The following is a 16,663-nucleotide window of genomic DNA, read 5'->3' as shown; positions in this document are numbered from 1 at the left end:
AGAACAATCTGAGTTAATTTGAGATAATAAGCCATCACCTATAGGACAGAATAAGATATAAGCTGCCTTCTAGTGTTAAGAATAACCCAGTTAAATGGAAGGGATAACCATAAAATTATAGATATTAAAGTTAATGATGAAGCTGCCACCGACACTGCTGCTACCGCTAACACCACTGCCACCAATGCCAAAGTCACTTCTCAAAAGTCACCTGAAGATCTTCTCTCTGGGGGCTGCTGCCATTGACACCCCTCCTGCTGCCAACATCACCAAGCTGCCACCACCCAGAAGTGCACAGCCTGGGAGACTCCAGGTTTGGTTGCACGTGCATCCATCTTGGGATGCTAGCCATGGTCTGCCAGGTTGGGACACCAGCAGGTTTGCTGCCACCACTCTCTTGGGGCACAGCCACCCCTCCCTGCCTGGGGACACCAGCCAGGACCTGGAGGTTCAGTGTCAGGGTGTCTACAGGTTTGGCTGCCCCGGGGTCTTTCCTCCTAGGAGTGCTGGTAGCTGCCATCTATTTGCTTTTTCTCAGGATGCAGATCACTAGTGGTCTCTCTCTGAATTCCAACAGCATTGAGATCTTGGGACTGCAACATGGTCAAACCCAGGACATCTGAGGCCCAGATCAGTGGGATAGTGACTGCATCTGCCAAGGCCAGTCTGGGCCAGACAATCCCATGAGAAGTCAGAGACAGGGCTGAGAAACTTTCAAACACTGACAGAGATAGCTGTTCAATTTTCCACTGAGATTTATTTTATTTTATTTTTTTCTTCTCTAACATTGGTCTCCACCATATTTAGCGGAAGGTATTTTTTCCTGCATCAGTTTGTTGAAGACAATGATATATGGATGGTGTTTTATAGTTCTATTGTATATTCTCATATTTTTAATTTTTTTCTCTTTATATGTATGTTCAGTCTCTGTTGGTTCCTCTTCTACTTTTCCTGTGGAATTTTACTTCTAGCTTCTCTCTTCCTCCCTCATGAACATCACATCTTGCAGTATTCCTGTTCTCTCTTTATCCACCACTTGAAATCTGAAATCTTTTCAGCAAATTTTCTGTTTATATTATAGACAGTAATTGAACTCTAGATGCCTTAGTGGGAGCTTTGAGATTTAAGGCTATATATTGTTTACACTGGGTGCTGTTGATAATGGTCTCCACCTTAAAGGTGAGATACCAGAAACCTCCAGAGACAATATAAGTCTGCAGGGTAAAATTTGTACTGCCTCAGATCCATACAACTAGATGGGAAAACACACAAGCAACATGAAAAAACAAGGAAACGAAGTGCCCCAAATAAACCAAGGTATATCAATAAGAAAATTCACTGACAACACAGTAGAAAAAATGTTCAAGGAGTTTAGAATGTATATAGTTAAACTGATCTGCAACATAAAGGATGGTATAAGGAGGAAAATCAAAGAGAAAACACAGGAAGTGAAAGATCACTTCAATAAAGAGAGATTGGGGGGGGGGGGGGTCGGAGCAGAAAGTCTCAAAAAGAAGGAATCAACATACCAAATCATAAATTCAATGGAAAGCATCACCAACAGACTACTAGACCATTTGGAAAACAGAACCTCAGGCAATGAAGATAAAATATTCAATAATGAAAATAAAGTTGATCATGCAGAGAAGATGGTAAGAATACATGAACAGAACTTTCAAGAATTATAGGATAACATGAAAAGATCAAATTAAAGCATTATTGGAATAAATGAAGAAGCAGAGATACAAACCAAAGGAATGCACAATCTTTTCAATGACACAATATCAGAAAATTTCCCAAACCTAAAGAATGAAATGGAATATCAAATACAAGAGGTTTACAGAACCCCAAATGTATAAAATTACAGCAGAACCACACCAAGATGCATTATAATGAGAATGACTAAAATACAGAATAAGGACAAAAATCTTAAAGGCCATGAGAGGAAAAAAAAGCTAATTACATATAAGGGAAAACAATTCAGATCTCAACTGATTTCTCAACCCAGACCCTCAAAGCTAGGAGGTCATGGAATAACATATTTCTAGCTCTAAAAGAAAATGGATGCCAAACAAGAATTTTATATCCAGCAAAATTAAGTTTTCAGATTTGAAGATGAAATAAAAGCCTTCAATGATAAACAAAAGTTAAAAGAATTCACAATTAGAAAGTCTGCACTACAGAATATTCTCAACAAAATATTCCATGAGGATGAAGTGAGTGGGAAAAAAAAAGTGAACATTAGCAAAGGAAGGAACTACAGGAAAGGAATAGTCAATCAAAGGAAAAACTTAACCAAATTAAAAACCAGTAATACAAACCATATCTCAATAATAACCTTGAATGTTAACAGCTTAAACTCACCAATCAAAAGACACAGACTGTCAAACTGGATTAAAAAACAAGACCTAACAATATGCTCTCTCCAAGAAACTAACCTCATAGGCAAAGACTTCCAGAGACTGAAGGTGAAACAATGGGATAAAAACATCACTCATATGGACTACATAAACAAGCAGGGGTTTCCATTCTCATATAAGATAAAGCAGACTTCAAGTCAAAGTTAGACAGAAGGGACAAAGACAGACACTTCATACTACTGGAGGGAATTATACATCAGCAAAACATAACAATTGTAAATATTTATGCCCCAAACAATGGAGTATCTATATACATCAAACAAACCCTTCTAAATTTCAAGAATCAAGTAGACGACAACACAGTAATACTGGATGACTTTAACATACATCTCTCACTATTGGACAGATCTTCCAAACAAAGACTAAATAAAAAAATTATAGAACTAAATAATACAATCAATAATTTAGACTTAACAGACACATATGAAGGGAATACACTTTTTTCTCCACAGCACCTGGATCCTTCTCTAAAACAGACCATATCTTATGCCACAAAGCAACTCTTAGTAAATATAAAAAAATGGAGATAATACCCTGCATTCTGTCAGATCATAATGAACTGAAAATACAAATCAATGACAAAATAAAAAATAGAAGCTGCTCTAACACAGGGAGACTAAATAATACATTATTGAATGACGAATGGATAGTAGAAGAAATCAACTAATGAAATAAAAAAAAACTTTAGAGGTAAATGAGAATACCAATACAACATACCAAAATCTCTGGGACACTCCGAAGGCAGTACTAAGAGGAAAGTTTATTCATTGAGTTCATTTATTAAAAGAATAAAAAGGTCAACAAATAAATGACCTAACATTACATCTCAAAGTCCTAGAAAAAAGCAGAACAAATCAACACCAAAACCAGTAGAAGACAAGGAATAATTAAAATTAGAGCTGAAATCAATGAAATTGAAACAAAACAAACAATTTTAAAAATTGACAAAACAAAAGGTTGGTTCTTTGGAAAAAAAAAAAAACAATAAAATTGATAAACCCCTAGTCACACTAACAAAGAGGAAAAAAAAGAGAAAACCCAAATTACTAAAATACATGATAAAAAAGGAAATATCAAATGGACACAACTGAAATACGGAAGATAATTAGAAACTATTTTGAAAATTTATATTTCAGTAAAATAGAAAATATAGAAGACAAGGAAATATTTTAAGAGACATGTCACCTACATAAACTGAATCAGGAGGTCATACATGGTTTAAATAGAACAATTTCAAGTAATGAAACAGAAAACGCCGTCAAAACCCTATGAATTAAGAAAAGCCCAGGATCGGATGGATGCTCAGCCAAGTTCTACAAGACCTTCAAAGACAAATTAACATCAATACTCCTCAAATTATTCCATGAAATAGAAAAGGAAGGAACCCATCCAAATTCATTCTATGAGGTTAATATCACCCCAATACCAAAACCAGACAAAGTCAGGTCAAGGAAAGAAAACTTCACACCAATATCCCTGATGAACATAGATGCAAAAATTCTCAATAAAATTCTGGCAAATCGCATACAAAAACATATCAAATGGATAGTGCGCCACAAATCAGGTGAGATTCATCCCAGGGATGTAGGGTTGGTTCAACATACAGAAATCAAAAAACATAATTCGTCATATCAATAGACTTAAAACCAAGAATCATATGATCATCTCATCATCTCAATAGATGCAGAAAAAGCATTTGATAAAATACAGCACCTGCACCCCTTCATGTTCAAAACACTAGAGAAACTAGAAATAGTAAGAACATACCTCAACATCATAAAAGCATATATGCTAAACCCAAGGCCAATATCATTTTACATGGAGAAAAATTGAAAGTATTCCCTCTAAGAACTAGAACAAGACAAAGATGCCCTCTTTCACCACATCATCCTTGAAACTCTAGCTAGAGCAATTAGGAGAAAAGAATTAAAGGAATACAAAAAGGAAAAGAACTCAAATTATCACTATTTGCAAATGACACGATTCTATATTTAGAAGATCCAAAAAATTCCATCAGAAAACTTCTAGAATTAATAAATGAATTCAGCAGAGTAGCAGGATATAAAATTAATACCTATAAATCAAATGTGTTCCTATGAACACATGAATCCACTGAAAAAGATATTAGGAAAACTACCCATGTAAAATAGCCTCAAAAAAATTATTTGGGAATCAATCTAATCAAAAATCTACAATGAAAACTATAGGACACTAACGAAATAAACTGAAGAAGACCTCAGAAGATAGAAAGACCTCCTATGCTCCTGGATAGGCAGAATTAATACTGTCCAAATGGTCATACTACCAAAAGCACTATACAAATTTAATGTAATTCCTATTAAAATCCCAATTTCATTCTCCAGAGAACTAGAAAAAGCCATCATGAAATTCATTTGGAGAAATAAGAGACCCAGAATAGCCAAACCAATCCTTAGCAAGAAAACTGAAACAAAAGGCATCACGACACCAGACCTCAAACTCTACTACAGAGCTACAGTAATATAAACAACATGGTATTGGCACCAGAATAGAAACATAGACTAATGGTACAGAACAGAAGACACAGAGACAAACTCATATAACTGAAGTTACCTCATATTAGACAAAGGCACCAAAAACACTCACTGGAGAAAAGATAGCCTATTGGACAAATGGTACTGGAAATGGAAAGCCACATGTAACAAAATGAAGTTAAACCTTTATCTTTCACCCTGCACAAAACTCATCTCCTTGTAGATCAAAGATTTAGGCATTAGAACAGAGACCCTGCACCTATTAAAAGAAAAAGTAGGCCCAAACCTTCACCATGTCCATCTAGCATCTGACTTCCTTAACAAGACTCCTAAAACACAAGAAGTAAAATTCAAGATCAATAAATGGGATGGATTCAAACTAAAAAGCTTCTTCTCAGCAAAAGAATCAATAATGTGAAGAGAGAGCCTACAAAATGGGAGAAAATCTTTACCACACACACATCAAATAGAGCAATAATCTCCAAGATATATAAAAAAAACTCAAAAAACTTAACACACCAAAAAACAAATAACCCAATAAAAAATGGGCTAAGGAACTGAACAGATACTTCACAGAAGAAGAAATACAATCAATCAACAAATATATGAAAAAATGTTCAGTATCTCTAGCAATTAGAGAAATGCAAATCAAAACTACTCTAAGATTTCATCACACTCCAGAATGTCAATTATCAAGAATACAAGCAACAATAAATGTTGTGAGGGTGTGGGGGAAAAGGTACACTCATACATTGCTGGTGGGAATGCAAATTAGTGCAACCATTATGGAAAGCAGTATGGAGTTTCCTCAAATAACTTGCAATGGAACCACCATTTGATCCAGCTATCCCATTCCTTGGTTTATACCACAAGGACTTAAAATCAGCATACTACAGTGATGCAGTCACATCAATATTTATAGCAGCTCAATTCACAATAGATAAACTGTGGAACCAACATAGGTGTACTTAAACAGATGAATGGATAAAGAATAAATATATATATATATATATATATATATATATATATAAAATGGAATATTACCCAGCTTTAAAGAAGAATGAAATTATGGCATTTGCTAGTAATTGGATGGAGCTGGAGAATATCATGCTAAGCAAAATAAGCCAAATCCAAAAAACCAAAGGCCAAATGTTTTCTCTGATATGCAAATGCTAATTCACAATAAAGAGATGGGGAAGAAGAGAGTTACTTTAGATTAGGTAGAGGGGAGTGAAGGGAGGGGAAAGGGTATGGAGGTAGGAAGGACAGGAGAGTGTAACAGACATTATTATCTCATGTACATATATGACTGCATGACTGATGTGATCCTACAACATGTACAACCAAAAGAATAAGAAATTATATTCCATTGATGCATTTATCAAAATGCATAAATGCATTCTACTGTCATGTGTAACTAATTAGAACAAATTAAAAAATTAATTTAAAAAATAAAGTTACTGATGAAATTGACCTGCTAGATGTTTAAAACCAAAACTTAGAAATGAAAGGCAAGAAAGTAAAAGGTCCAAGGAAAAAGTATCCAGTATTTTGGCCCTTGCCTGTAAGGTCAGTCAGAATCCAGGGAATGATAGGACCCCTCTAAGGGCTCTACAACTGACCTCCTGATCAGGGGCTCCGAGGGGACCCTACAGAAAGACAACCAGTGCACATTCTGCAACAAAGGGTTAATGGAGAAGGAAATGCTCTGGTGCTTCTAAGGGAAGCTGCATTTGGTGTGCAAGATCCTGACCCATCCTAGCAGATGTCACCACTGATAGAAGAGTCAAGAGGCTTCTCACATGTTGCTAAGAGTGATCTCTGAGGAATCAGCTAACCCTAAGAGTAGATAAAGACAAGGTCAATTTTGACCAACTTGGTCTTAAATATCTGCAGGAGAGTATAACCAAAGCACAGCCATACACGGGCATTTAAAAGAAAAGACAATGGTTCTTTAATGTAATTAGAGATGCAAATTTGTGTCAGTCCTTCCCAAAAGTAAGTAAAACTGGAAATTATAAAGACAGGGTTTTTATACAGAAGTGCTTGAAAAATATCACGAAAGCTTTGGCAGAGTCTCAAGTTTGTTCTGAGTTAATTTGAGACCTATCTGTAGCTTTTTGCTGTTACTATTATATGATTATTATGAACTACTGCTCATACTTCCCTTCTAGAGTTTACACTTCATCACTTCCAACCTGTTGACTTGATTTTTAATGAAGATCTAGAAAGGAGACAAGATTTAACTGAGCTGGAAAGGACCTTACCAAGTGCTCCTAATCACCAGGATAGAGACTTGAACTGCTAAGAAAGGGAAAATTCATTATCATGGGCAATTTCCACCTCAGAAAGTTAATATATCTATGATGGATAGAAATACCAAAGGGTATAATGAAAATGAAGCCAAAGGTATACAAAAGAAGAAGAAAAAATTTGTGAGAAATAGAAAGTCTAGTGGCCCATTTTCAGAATACAGCCTTAATTGGATACAAATTGTAGCCATTTTAATTATAGCCCTTCCCTTTGCTCACCCCAATTTTGAAATTAGTCAATTGTATAGAATATAATCCTGAAGTTCTCTAATCAGATTGAAAGGCAGTGCTGTTAGGTTAGGGATATAAGCAAACAGATTGCCTGCCCAGTCACACTTGCCAGCCAGATTCCAGCAATATACCCTTCTGGCAAGAGTAAAAGTTTGCTTTGCCCACTCACTATCAAGCACATGTCTGATTTCTTGTGGAATCTTGGTATTTCTAACAGTGGCACAACTCTATACTAAAATAAGATAACAGAGCTACACATTCAAAAATCCAAGGGAAACTATATGAACATAAAATTTTATATTCAGTTGAAGTATCAAGGAAACATAAAGGCAAAAGAACATTTTGTGACATACAAGAAGTCAGAAAATATACCAACAGTGCATTCTTTATGAGGGAAAAACACTTGAAAAAATAATCCAACCTAAAGGAAAAGGAAGATATAAGATACTAGAAACTGCAGAGTAAGCTCATGAGTATAATGAAAAGAAAACCTAAGATGACAGCTGTGAGTAGGTTTAGAAAGCAACTGGTCCAAATCCACATCTTAAGGCAAAAAGCCCAAGGAAAAATATCCTTAGCTCATTATACAAAGGTTTTACAAAGAATATAGAGAGGCTCTATAAAAGAAAGTACAAAGAAGGTAAATTAGAAATAGAATAATATTACCTAGGGAAACCAAGGCTTAAATATCATCAGGCCTAACTGGAGCATTACTTGGGTAATTATGGTGATTAATTAATTTGGGTCAGGTAATAGGTTCTTTCCATAATCTACTTGATTTTGATATTTAGAATATTCTTTTTTGAAATATACAGGTTGCATGCCACACAATTTTCATTTCTCAATGGATTCAAACACACTACATATTTACATAGTCATATTATAGATGCAACTGTAGGTTTCCAATTTCAAAAGTCAACTCAAAATTCACTATATTTCATAATGTGATCTATAAAACTACAACTTCAAAATTATCTGGAAAGCTTTTTTTGTGTATGTAAATGTAGTGCTGGGTCTTGAACCCAGTGCCTCACACATGCTAGGTAAGCATTCTTCCACTGAGCTACATCCACCGCTAGAGATTCAGTAGATTGAGAAATTCTGACAAAGCTACATTTTGCTAAATTGTCCAAGTATAGCTTGTGTATAATGAATTTTGAAAATTATAGCTAAAAAACAGTAATCTCCAAAAATTTCAATATACATGTTATCACAGAAAGTCTTTTGAGTACCTTCCTTTAATATATGCATTTTTTTATAAAATACAATTTTTACACATACGCTTTTATAAAAACATATAAGTATATATTACAAATATTACAAGGAAATTATATGAAGAAAATGGCCTAATGATATTTTAAATTTGCTTCTGTTCAACCAAGTAGAAAGTACAAATTATGGTCCATTTTTTAAAAGTTGAAATAAATTCACAAATAAAAGGAGAGGAGGAAGAAGAATCACAGAAATAACAACTGAAGTTCCAAGACGTCTCTAGAAAGCTTAGCCTGCTTCAAATAAAAAAATAAAGGGAGACAGAGATCACAAATCATCCCAAGATAATTGAAGAAGTAACAAGGGGGTTTTAACAAGACTTAATCCTGATCATCAAAAGGAGAAAGTTGATTGATAAATTAGCAACAGCAACATGAGGATAAACTGATTACACTATTTTAAGGGTACACAACACTCAAGGATACTAAAATTAGACATAGTTAAGCGTGTATCACAGATTTTTAACAAGTCAAATTCTAGTCAATATTGGGATGATCCCAGGACCAGAGACTCCAAAGGTAAATACAAGTAAAATTATTATCAAAAATGATGTTCAGATTTTATGATCATGATTTCACTGAAGAAAAAAGGGAAAGGCATCCATATGTTTAGCTTCTCATTTAGAAAATATAATGAAATCCACTTAATAGGAAAGCAAGTGTTTTAAGTGCTATTCTAAGTGTCATGGGACTACTGTATACCAAATGTTTGATAAGTATTACCCAGCATCACTCCAGTGTTTCTAATGACCAAGGAGAGGCCCAATAATCTATAGTTAAATGACTGGGCATCCCCTACAGAGTAATACAAGTATAAGTAAAATCTCTCAACCTATTCCAGAGTACTTACTCTATTCTGGCAAGGTCACTCCAGGCTTTCAAATACATACTGCAATTATCTTAGGGGAAAACTGAGTCAGGTCTAGGAAGTTCACAGGAACAGTCTATGGAGTAAGAAGTCAAATAACAGGAACTTCTCCAATTTTGACAACTGTGCTACAATAGCTCAACACAAATGCATACACACACATATTCATACTCACATAGTATATGTAAGTTGTTTTTCTCAGGTATTTGTCACAGCAACAAAAAGGTAGCTAACAAACAAGTTCAACAAACCAAATATTCACAAAAAATTAAATTTGGGAACTCACCTTTCCACGACCAAACTGACAGCTTGTGTGAGATCTGGGTTTGTTACCTGGAGACGTTTCCATAACGACCACACAAATTCTTTATCAGCCTTAAAGAAATAAAGGATATTTTAAGTGCATTGCTTTGTATAGCTATTTTAAATTCAAAAATAAAAAACATATTCCTTGATCCCTAGTTCTATATCAACAAATTATTTAAAAGAATGGCAGGAGCCAGGCACAGTGGCACATGTCTATAATCCCAGTGGCTCAGGAGGCTGAGGCACTAAGCAACTCAGTGAGACCCTGTCTCTAAATAAAATACAAAAATTGGGCTGGGGATGTGGCTCAGTGGTTGAGTTCCCCTGAGTTCAATCCCTGGTACCCCTCCCCACCCCCTCAAAAAAAAAAAAAAAGAATGGCAGGAAAGCTTATAGGAGTCCTTACATTGGTAACAATGGGATGGAAATGCTGAAATGCTGACTATCAAGGCAGATTTACTCTAAAATTGCCCTGCAACTGCTGCACCATTTTTCAGCTCCCCTTATCAACAAGACTCTTTAAACACTGTCTCTTCTACCTCACCTCCTTTTCACTCTACAATGTCTTCTAAAAGAGTTCCCTCCCCACATGATAAAATTATTTTTCAAGGTCCTCTATACTGTCAAATCAAATGAACAATTGAAAGTTTCAATCCTTATTGCACAAGTCAGTTGTTATTAACTCTAGCTGACAGAAATCAATCTTGAGGACCTTTTAAAAAATAGTGACAATCTACAAATTCTGATTAATTGATCTCAGGTAAGATTCAAACATCAATATTTTCTGAATCTGTTGAAAGCCATTGCCCATGTGGACCTCACGTCAGTCTCATGGTTTTACACCCAAACTCTTCACTGAGACTTCCATCTTTCTGTCTCTTAACTATTTCCTCTACTCTTAATGTCCACACTTGTAACTCCAACTGGCTGCCTGATTATTCCACTTGAATGCCGATAGGCATCTTAAACTTGTCCAAACAACATTCTTGATTTTTTACCCTCTTACAAATCTGCCCTCTGCATCTCAGAAAATGGCATCATTGTCTACTCATTAATTCAAAAACCTAAAATGCAGAAGTCAATCTTGGTTGCTCTATTGCTCATACTTCATATTCAAACCATCTCAGTAAGTAACATTATCTGTAAACTACACCCCAATTACAACCACTCTCACCACTTCCACTACAATCTCCCTTGTCCAAATCAACATCATTTCTTGCTTAGCTCTCAACTATGGCTCCTAACCTTACAATTCAAAATTCTCCAACTGGTTCCCATTAGATTAGAAAGATAATTCAAATTCTTCACCAAAGCTAAAAACCCCACATCATCCTCATACATACCTCTTCTATCAATCTATCAGTCTCCCCTTTGTTCACACTGACTTTTACTCTACTTGCACTAAGGTCTTTGTACATAATGAACTACTTACCAGATTTTTATATAGATTACTTCTTCACTTCATTCAAGTCTTAAATATCACTGCTTTAAAAGAAGTCTCTTGACTACTATATTTACAATAAGACTAACATGTGTCTGCAATCCCTTACACCCTTTGTCTTCCTTTTTTTTTTTTTTATGGCACATTTAATAATCCTGTATTTGTTTGTTTGTGTGGCATATACCTGAATTAGTATCTGTCTCCATCATCTATTTTCTCCTTTTAAGTTACAGAAACCACTTTGGTTCTTTGTTGGCCAACTATCACACTGGCCTTTCTTGTCTTATGGCTATGTGACTAAGTTCTGCCAACAAAATAGAGGTGCTATTGAAACTTACAGGAAATTATAAAATTAGGTTTATGCCTGCCAAGTGAGTTAGAAATACTTTTTCCCAGCCTGTTGTTCCTTATTTAACTTACTTTCAGTGGGGATTTTTCTTGAAAAAAAAAGTAGTTATTAGTCTTATATACTCGAATTTATACATCTTTTTCCTGATGGCTTGTGGATTTTAGGTACTAGTTAGAAATGTCTTTTCTACTCCTAGATTAAAAATATATTTACTCGATCTTCTAGAATTTGTGGGAGAGGGGGATTGGGAAATTCAGTTTCTTAATTGACAAAATGACATATATTTACAGTATATATTTTCATATATGTTGTGAAATAGCTAAATCAAAATAATTGTGTAAGCTTTTTCATGGTAAGAAAGATAAAAATCTATTCTCTTAACCAATTTTCAAGCATCTAATACATTGTTATTAACTATAACCATTGTCTGGTAATTTGAAAAGCAAAGTAAATCTTTTGATGAGTAATAAAATGCTACAAATGAAGGGTTAGGGGTATACTCAGTAGAGTGCTTGCCTAGGACGAACAAGGCCCTGGGATCAATTTCCAGCACTGAAATAAAAAATGCTAAAAATGGATTGCAGTGGTCAACTATTAAGAATTTTGTGTTTTAATTATTTAAATGTCCTATTAAATTTAATGTAGATTATTCCTCCAATTATTGAAAAAGATTCTTTTCATATAGAAAAAATTAACCACTTCAAAAATCCCACAGAACTAGTGTCCAAACTGTTCCAAATATTAAAACAAGTAAATTATTGCCAATCATATTCTCTTTGTACTCTCCCTATTTCAGGCACTTAAAGATATTCTTTTTAAAATTTTTTAAAATAAAAACCTTTTAAAATTACTCATCATAAAATTACTTGTTCTCATACAGAACTTCCAAACAAATACTTAAAATAAAAATCCCTAATCCTTCTCACAAAATTTATTAAACAGCTTATGAAACAGTTGACTAAATGCTAGGTAACTTGAGTCTAAATTTCCTGAAGGTTTGTCTTTTACTTATCAGCTTCTATGGAAACAGACACCACCTACATAAACACAGACACCAAATCTGCTCCTTTTGAGTGGGTACCTACTCTCCCAACATATGGATTCATTTTGGAAACATAATAGACCTTCAGTTTTGCCTATAATGGACAAATGAATTCACCAAACATCTAAAAATTATTTCCTATATTTAAACAAATAATTTGCTCATCAAAATTCAAGGAAATAATGGAAGGAGTGTATTTGCAAGTATGACACAAAGTAGCCACTCATTATGAAAAATTATCATTATGAAAAATAACCTCACAAAAAGTTCACCCATTAGAATTCAGCTACTAACAATGGGGGGAATCTAATTATACAATACATACTTAAATTTACTTTTTTCTTTTTGAATGACTTGACAAGGCTTCAATACAGTTTCCAACATAAAATAAGGGAGTTAGTTCTCTGATCATACACTCTTACCTCCAACATCATGTGCTTCCAAAGATAGTTTCACCATTAAATTTGGTAATGAATATATATTTTATTTAAATGCCTTAATAATGTTTTACCTGAAATTGGTCTATGGGTTTAGTAAATATTTTAGTTGCTACCAAAACAGAAAATACACTTTATGAACACTATATAACATTACTTTTTCTTACCTGGTATTCTACAAATTGTGATAAACACATATATACTCATACCTATGGCTTCTTTTGTCATAACACATTCTTGAAAGATATAATCGAAATTAAGACTATAATAGTGCTAGGCTCTAAATCCATGAAAAAAGGCATAAATATCATGGACTTAGAATCACCCTTTGGAACACCATTGAAAAATTCCCTGGACAAAAGCTATATTTGGAAGCTAATCAACAATCCTCAGTAAGTGCAAAACAGACAGCTTTTCACATTGAAATCAATCACCTTTTCTTCAGCTCAGCATTACGAATAGTTTGCTTGCTAATGTGGCAGCCACATGGAAACAAAAAGTTTAATAAAATCACCAAGAGTGAGATAGGATGCTCACATTAAGAGAAACACTTATTTTCTACTCCAAGGCATTCCAATGGAGGGAAATGATACATGGAATCAAACTTTTTTCACCAATCACATGTAAATTGATTCCCCTAAATTAAATGTGTGCAAGGAAGGAACTAACATAACTGAAGCTACTATGTATTTATTCATCAAACAGGGTTCTTTTTCCCAAACAGTATGTTTGATCCATTATAGTGATGTGAAATTAATTTATATCTGAATACTATCTTTTAAAATAGAAAATATCAGAGTTCATGACATACCTTTATCATAAATATTCTAAAATTAAATGTGTACATAGGTTACTAAATTGATATAAAATGAACTTTAGGTTGAACTTTCTAGCAGTTTTAATATTACGCTTTCTTGGGTGCTATGATTTCTAGCTGAATAGACAAATGAAAGAATAAAAAGATCTAAAAGTGAGTTTAATCACTGAAATGCTTTTTTACAGAAAAACTGGGAGTTAATCTTACTAGGAGTCTGGTTTGACCGAAGCTTTATGGTGTGGGATAGTGCAAATTTCATTCACTAGAATGCTTATGATCATCTAACAGTATACGACAGAATCAAAAAGATCATCATTCTAAGCTAATTATGACCATTTCTATATTCTTACCTCTGCCTATAGTAATGCAATCATCTTCCTAGTCCAGATATGTCCAAGGTCACAAAGGCCAATGACATATTGGGAGCCACATTTTAAAAGAATCTAATAATGAATGGGTTTAGGGAAAGGATTCATCAGGCTGTTTTCAACACTCAACACTGATTTCCTTAATTAATTATAAAAAGTAAATAACTAATTTCCTTAGCCAGCTAAGGTCTTAATTATAGAAGGATATAGGGAAAGGAAAGAAAACATGCGGAAACTGTCTTAGATTATGACTTTTAACAAAGACCTTTATTATGAGCTCACATTCTTTTAATTCCCCAAGGTTGAGGTGTGTGGGTGTGTGGGTGTGTGTGTGGGTGTGTATAAGCTCTTTGGTGTCTTTTATTCATCCCTTTGCTCCCTTAACCAGTGAAGAATAGGCATATAATACTTCCCCAACTTGTTTAATCAAAGATATATTTAATTTGTACAAGAGTGTCCTGTATTTACAGCTTTGACTCAGCAAGTGCCTATAAAAACAGCAAAAAAAAAAATTCAACAGAACGAACTACAAAAGAGAATCAATTTCATGAACTGTTTTATTAATCTAAACTGATGAAACTGTTCAAAAGTTACCTTGGTGCTGAGCAGTTTCTAATTGGTATCTATCTCGAAGACAGAAACTTAAAGATCTATTGTTGAGTGAGTTCCCAATATTTAATCTAACCCTGTGGAAAAGTTCTGGTAAAATCAGAGAGGGGATGGTGATGAGCAGGCAAAACTAAAGGAAAATTAAGTCTCTATACTTGAAGCTGGTGAAGCTCATCCTTAGTACACACAAACACTACAAATAAGAAGAAATGCTAGTGCAACTGATTTAGCAAATGCTTATCACCGGCGAGAACAGATGAAAATGAGATTTCTCACTCTTGGGACTATGGAAACTATGGAATTACTGTAGTTGGCTAATACTCTCAAACATCATCTTTTCTGTGTGAAAGTTTCCAGCCCCAGACTTCAAGATTATGAGTCTGTGTTTACAAGTCTGACCATGTAAATATAACAGCAAGTATGGGTTTGGAAATTTAAAACAGGCTACTTCATTGACGAATTTTATTTTAACACAAGTGTTTAAGCTTTTCTGTTCATTTCAACTTGCAGGCTGCACTCCACTCCTGGGATCAGGTACCGCTACAAACACCAACCACCGGGGGAACTTGAACTTCGGGGAGGAGGGCGGAAGTGGGTGCGAATGCGCCTTTTGGAGGTATCCAAGTGACCAAACCAAACCCGGCGCCGAGGCGAGCCCTGCCTGGCGGGTGACTGCAGGGGAGCAGGAGCCCGGATCCCTCCAGCCCCAGGCCGCAGGCCGAGCTGGCACTGGGAGCCTGGAGGCGGCGTCGCGGGAGGGGCTGGGGAGGCTCCCGATCCGCCGAGCGACGCAGCCCAAGGGCCGGGCCGAAGGGCGCGCCTCCCCTGCCCGGCTATGGAGGGAAAGGCCGGCGGAGGTCCTAGATACCTGACACAGAGCCAGCTCCTCCTTTAGGCTGCTCAACTCTTCCTCCAGCAGCTGCGTCTGGGTCACCTTCGCCTCCTCTACCGAGATGCCCTCTAGCCGCCTGGACCCCATGGGCTCGCTGAGGAGGGGAGCATGAGCCGGAGCAGCCTCCGCGGGCCCTCGCCGGGCCCCTGACCCTTCTTCGCCCCGCCAGAGTATGTCACTTTTGTCCACGACGACCTCCCGCACTGTGCCGGCAAGCCCCGAGGCTTCGCTGCGCACCGTATGGACCTCAGCTCCCCGCCCAGTGCGTGGGGACCGAGGGCCCATCGGTCGCGCCGGGGGCGGAGGGAGCGGTGAGGACGGCGAGCGCGCCGCCATGACCGCTGATGCTAACGGGTCAAGTTCCCGCTTGGAAACTCCACCTCCCCTTTCCCATCCTGGCGAGCCCGGAGCGCCGAGCTGCGCATGCGCATGTCTTTTCCCGCCTAGGCGCGCGGGGTCCGGCGCTCACGGGTCTTGGCCCGCTTACCGCGGCCCGCGAGCGTGGGGCTGCGCATGCGTCGTGTCCGGAGGGCTAGTCCGGTTAGTGCCCAGCCTGAGTTCTTCCCGAGGAACGCCTGGATTTCCTGTCCGTTTAAGTCCTCGCTCTCATCCCGTCTTTTAAAGCCTTCTCTGACAAGCCCCCAGCCCCAAATGATCCTTAACTATGAATTTCTCCTCTTTCAAGGTCTTTGCAAACTCATTTGTCATGTTTCATTGACCGCCCCGAAGTGTTAGTAACATGGCTAATCTCTCCAGCGCTGTTATAAGCTCCTTGAGGATGAGGGAA

General features: G+C 36.5%; 1 protein-coding gene across 15 annotated transcripts in view; it reads right to left on the bottom strand.

Annotated features, from left to right (window-relative positions):
• The window catches only part of CNTLN (centlein), a 376,749-nt gene extending 360,449 nt beyond the window's left edge, over positions 1–16,300 (bottom strand). For 4 of the 15 annotated variants that reach the window (XR_013759640.1, XM_079113157.1, XM_079113155.1 and 1 more), the window contains exons 1-2: positions 15,853–16,297; positions 9,902–9,990 (exon numbers count right to left, since the gene is read on the bottom strand). Coding sequence is in view for 11 of the 15 variants with exons in the window: in XM_079113157.1 (XP_078969283.1) it covers positions 9,902–9,990; positions 15,853–16,212 (449 nt within the window). In the remaining 4 variants the exon portion in view is untranslated. Of the gene's footprint in view, positions 1–9,901; positions 9,991–15,852 lie in introns of all 15 variants that reach the window. The other 11 variants (XR_013759641.1, XR_013759642.1, XM_079113158.1 and 8 more) reach the window with 6 other exon arrangements.
• Between the last annotated feature and the right edge of the window lie 363 nt (positions 16,301–16,663).

The sequence above is a fragment of the Sciurus vulgaris genome, assembly GCF_902686455.1.
Source record: "Sciurus vulgaris genome assembly, chromosome: 15".
NCBI lineage: Eukaryota > Metazoa > Chordata > Mammalia > Rodentia > Sciuridae > Sciurus > Sciurus vulgaris.
Note: the sequence above shows the minus strand (reverse complement) of the source record. Positions and strands in the feature narration are given on the sequence as shown.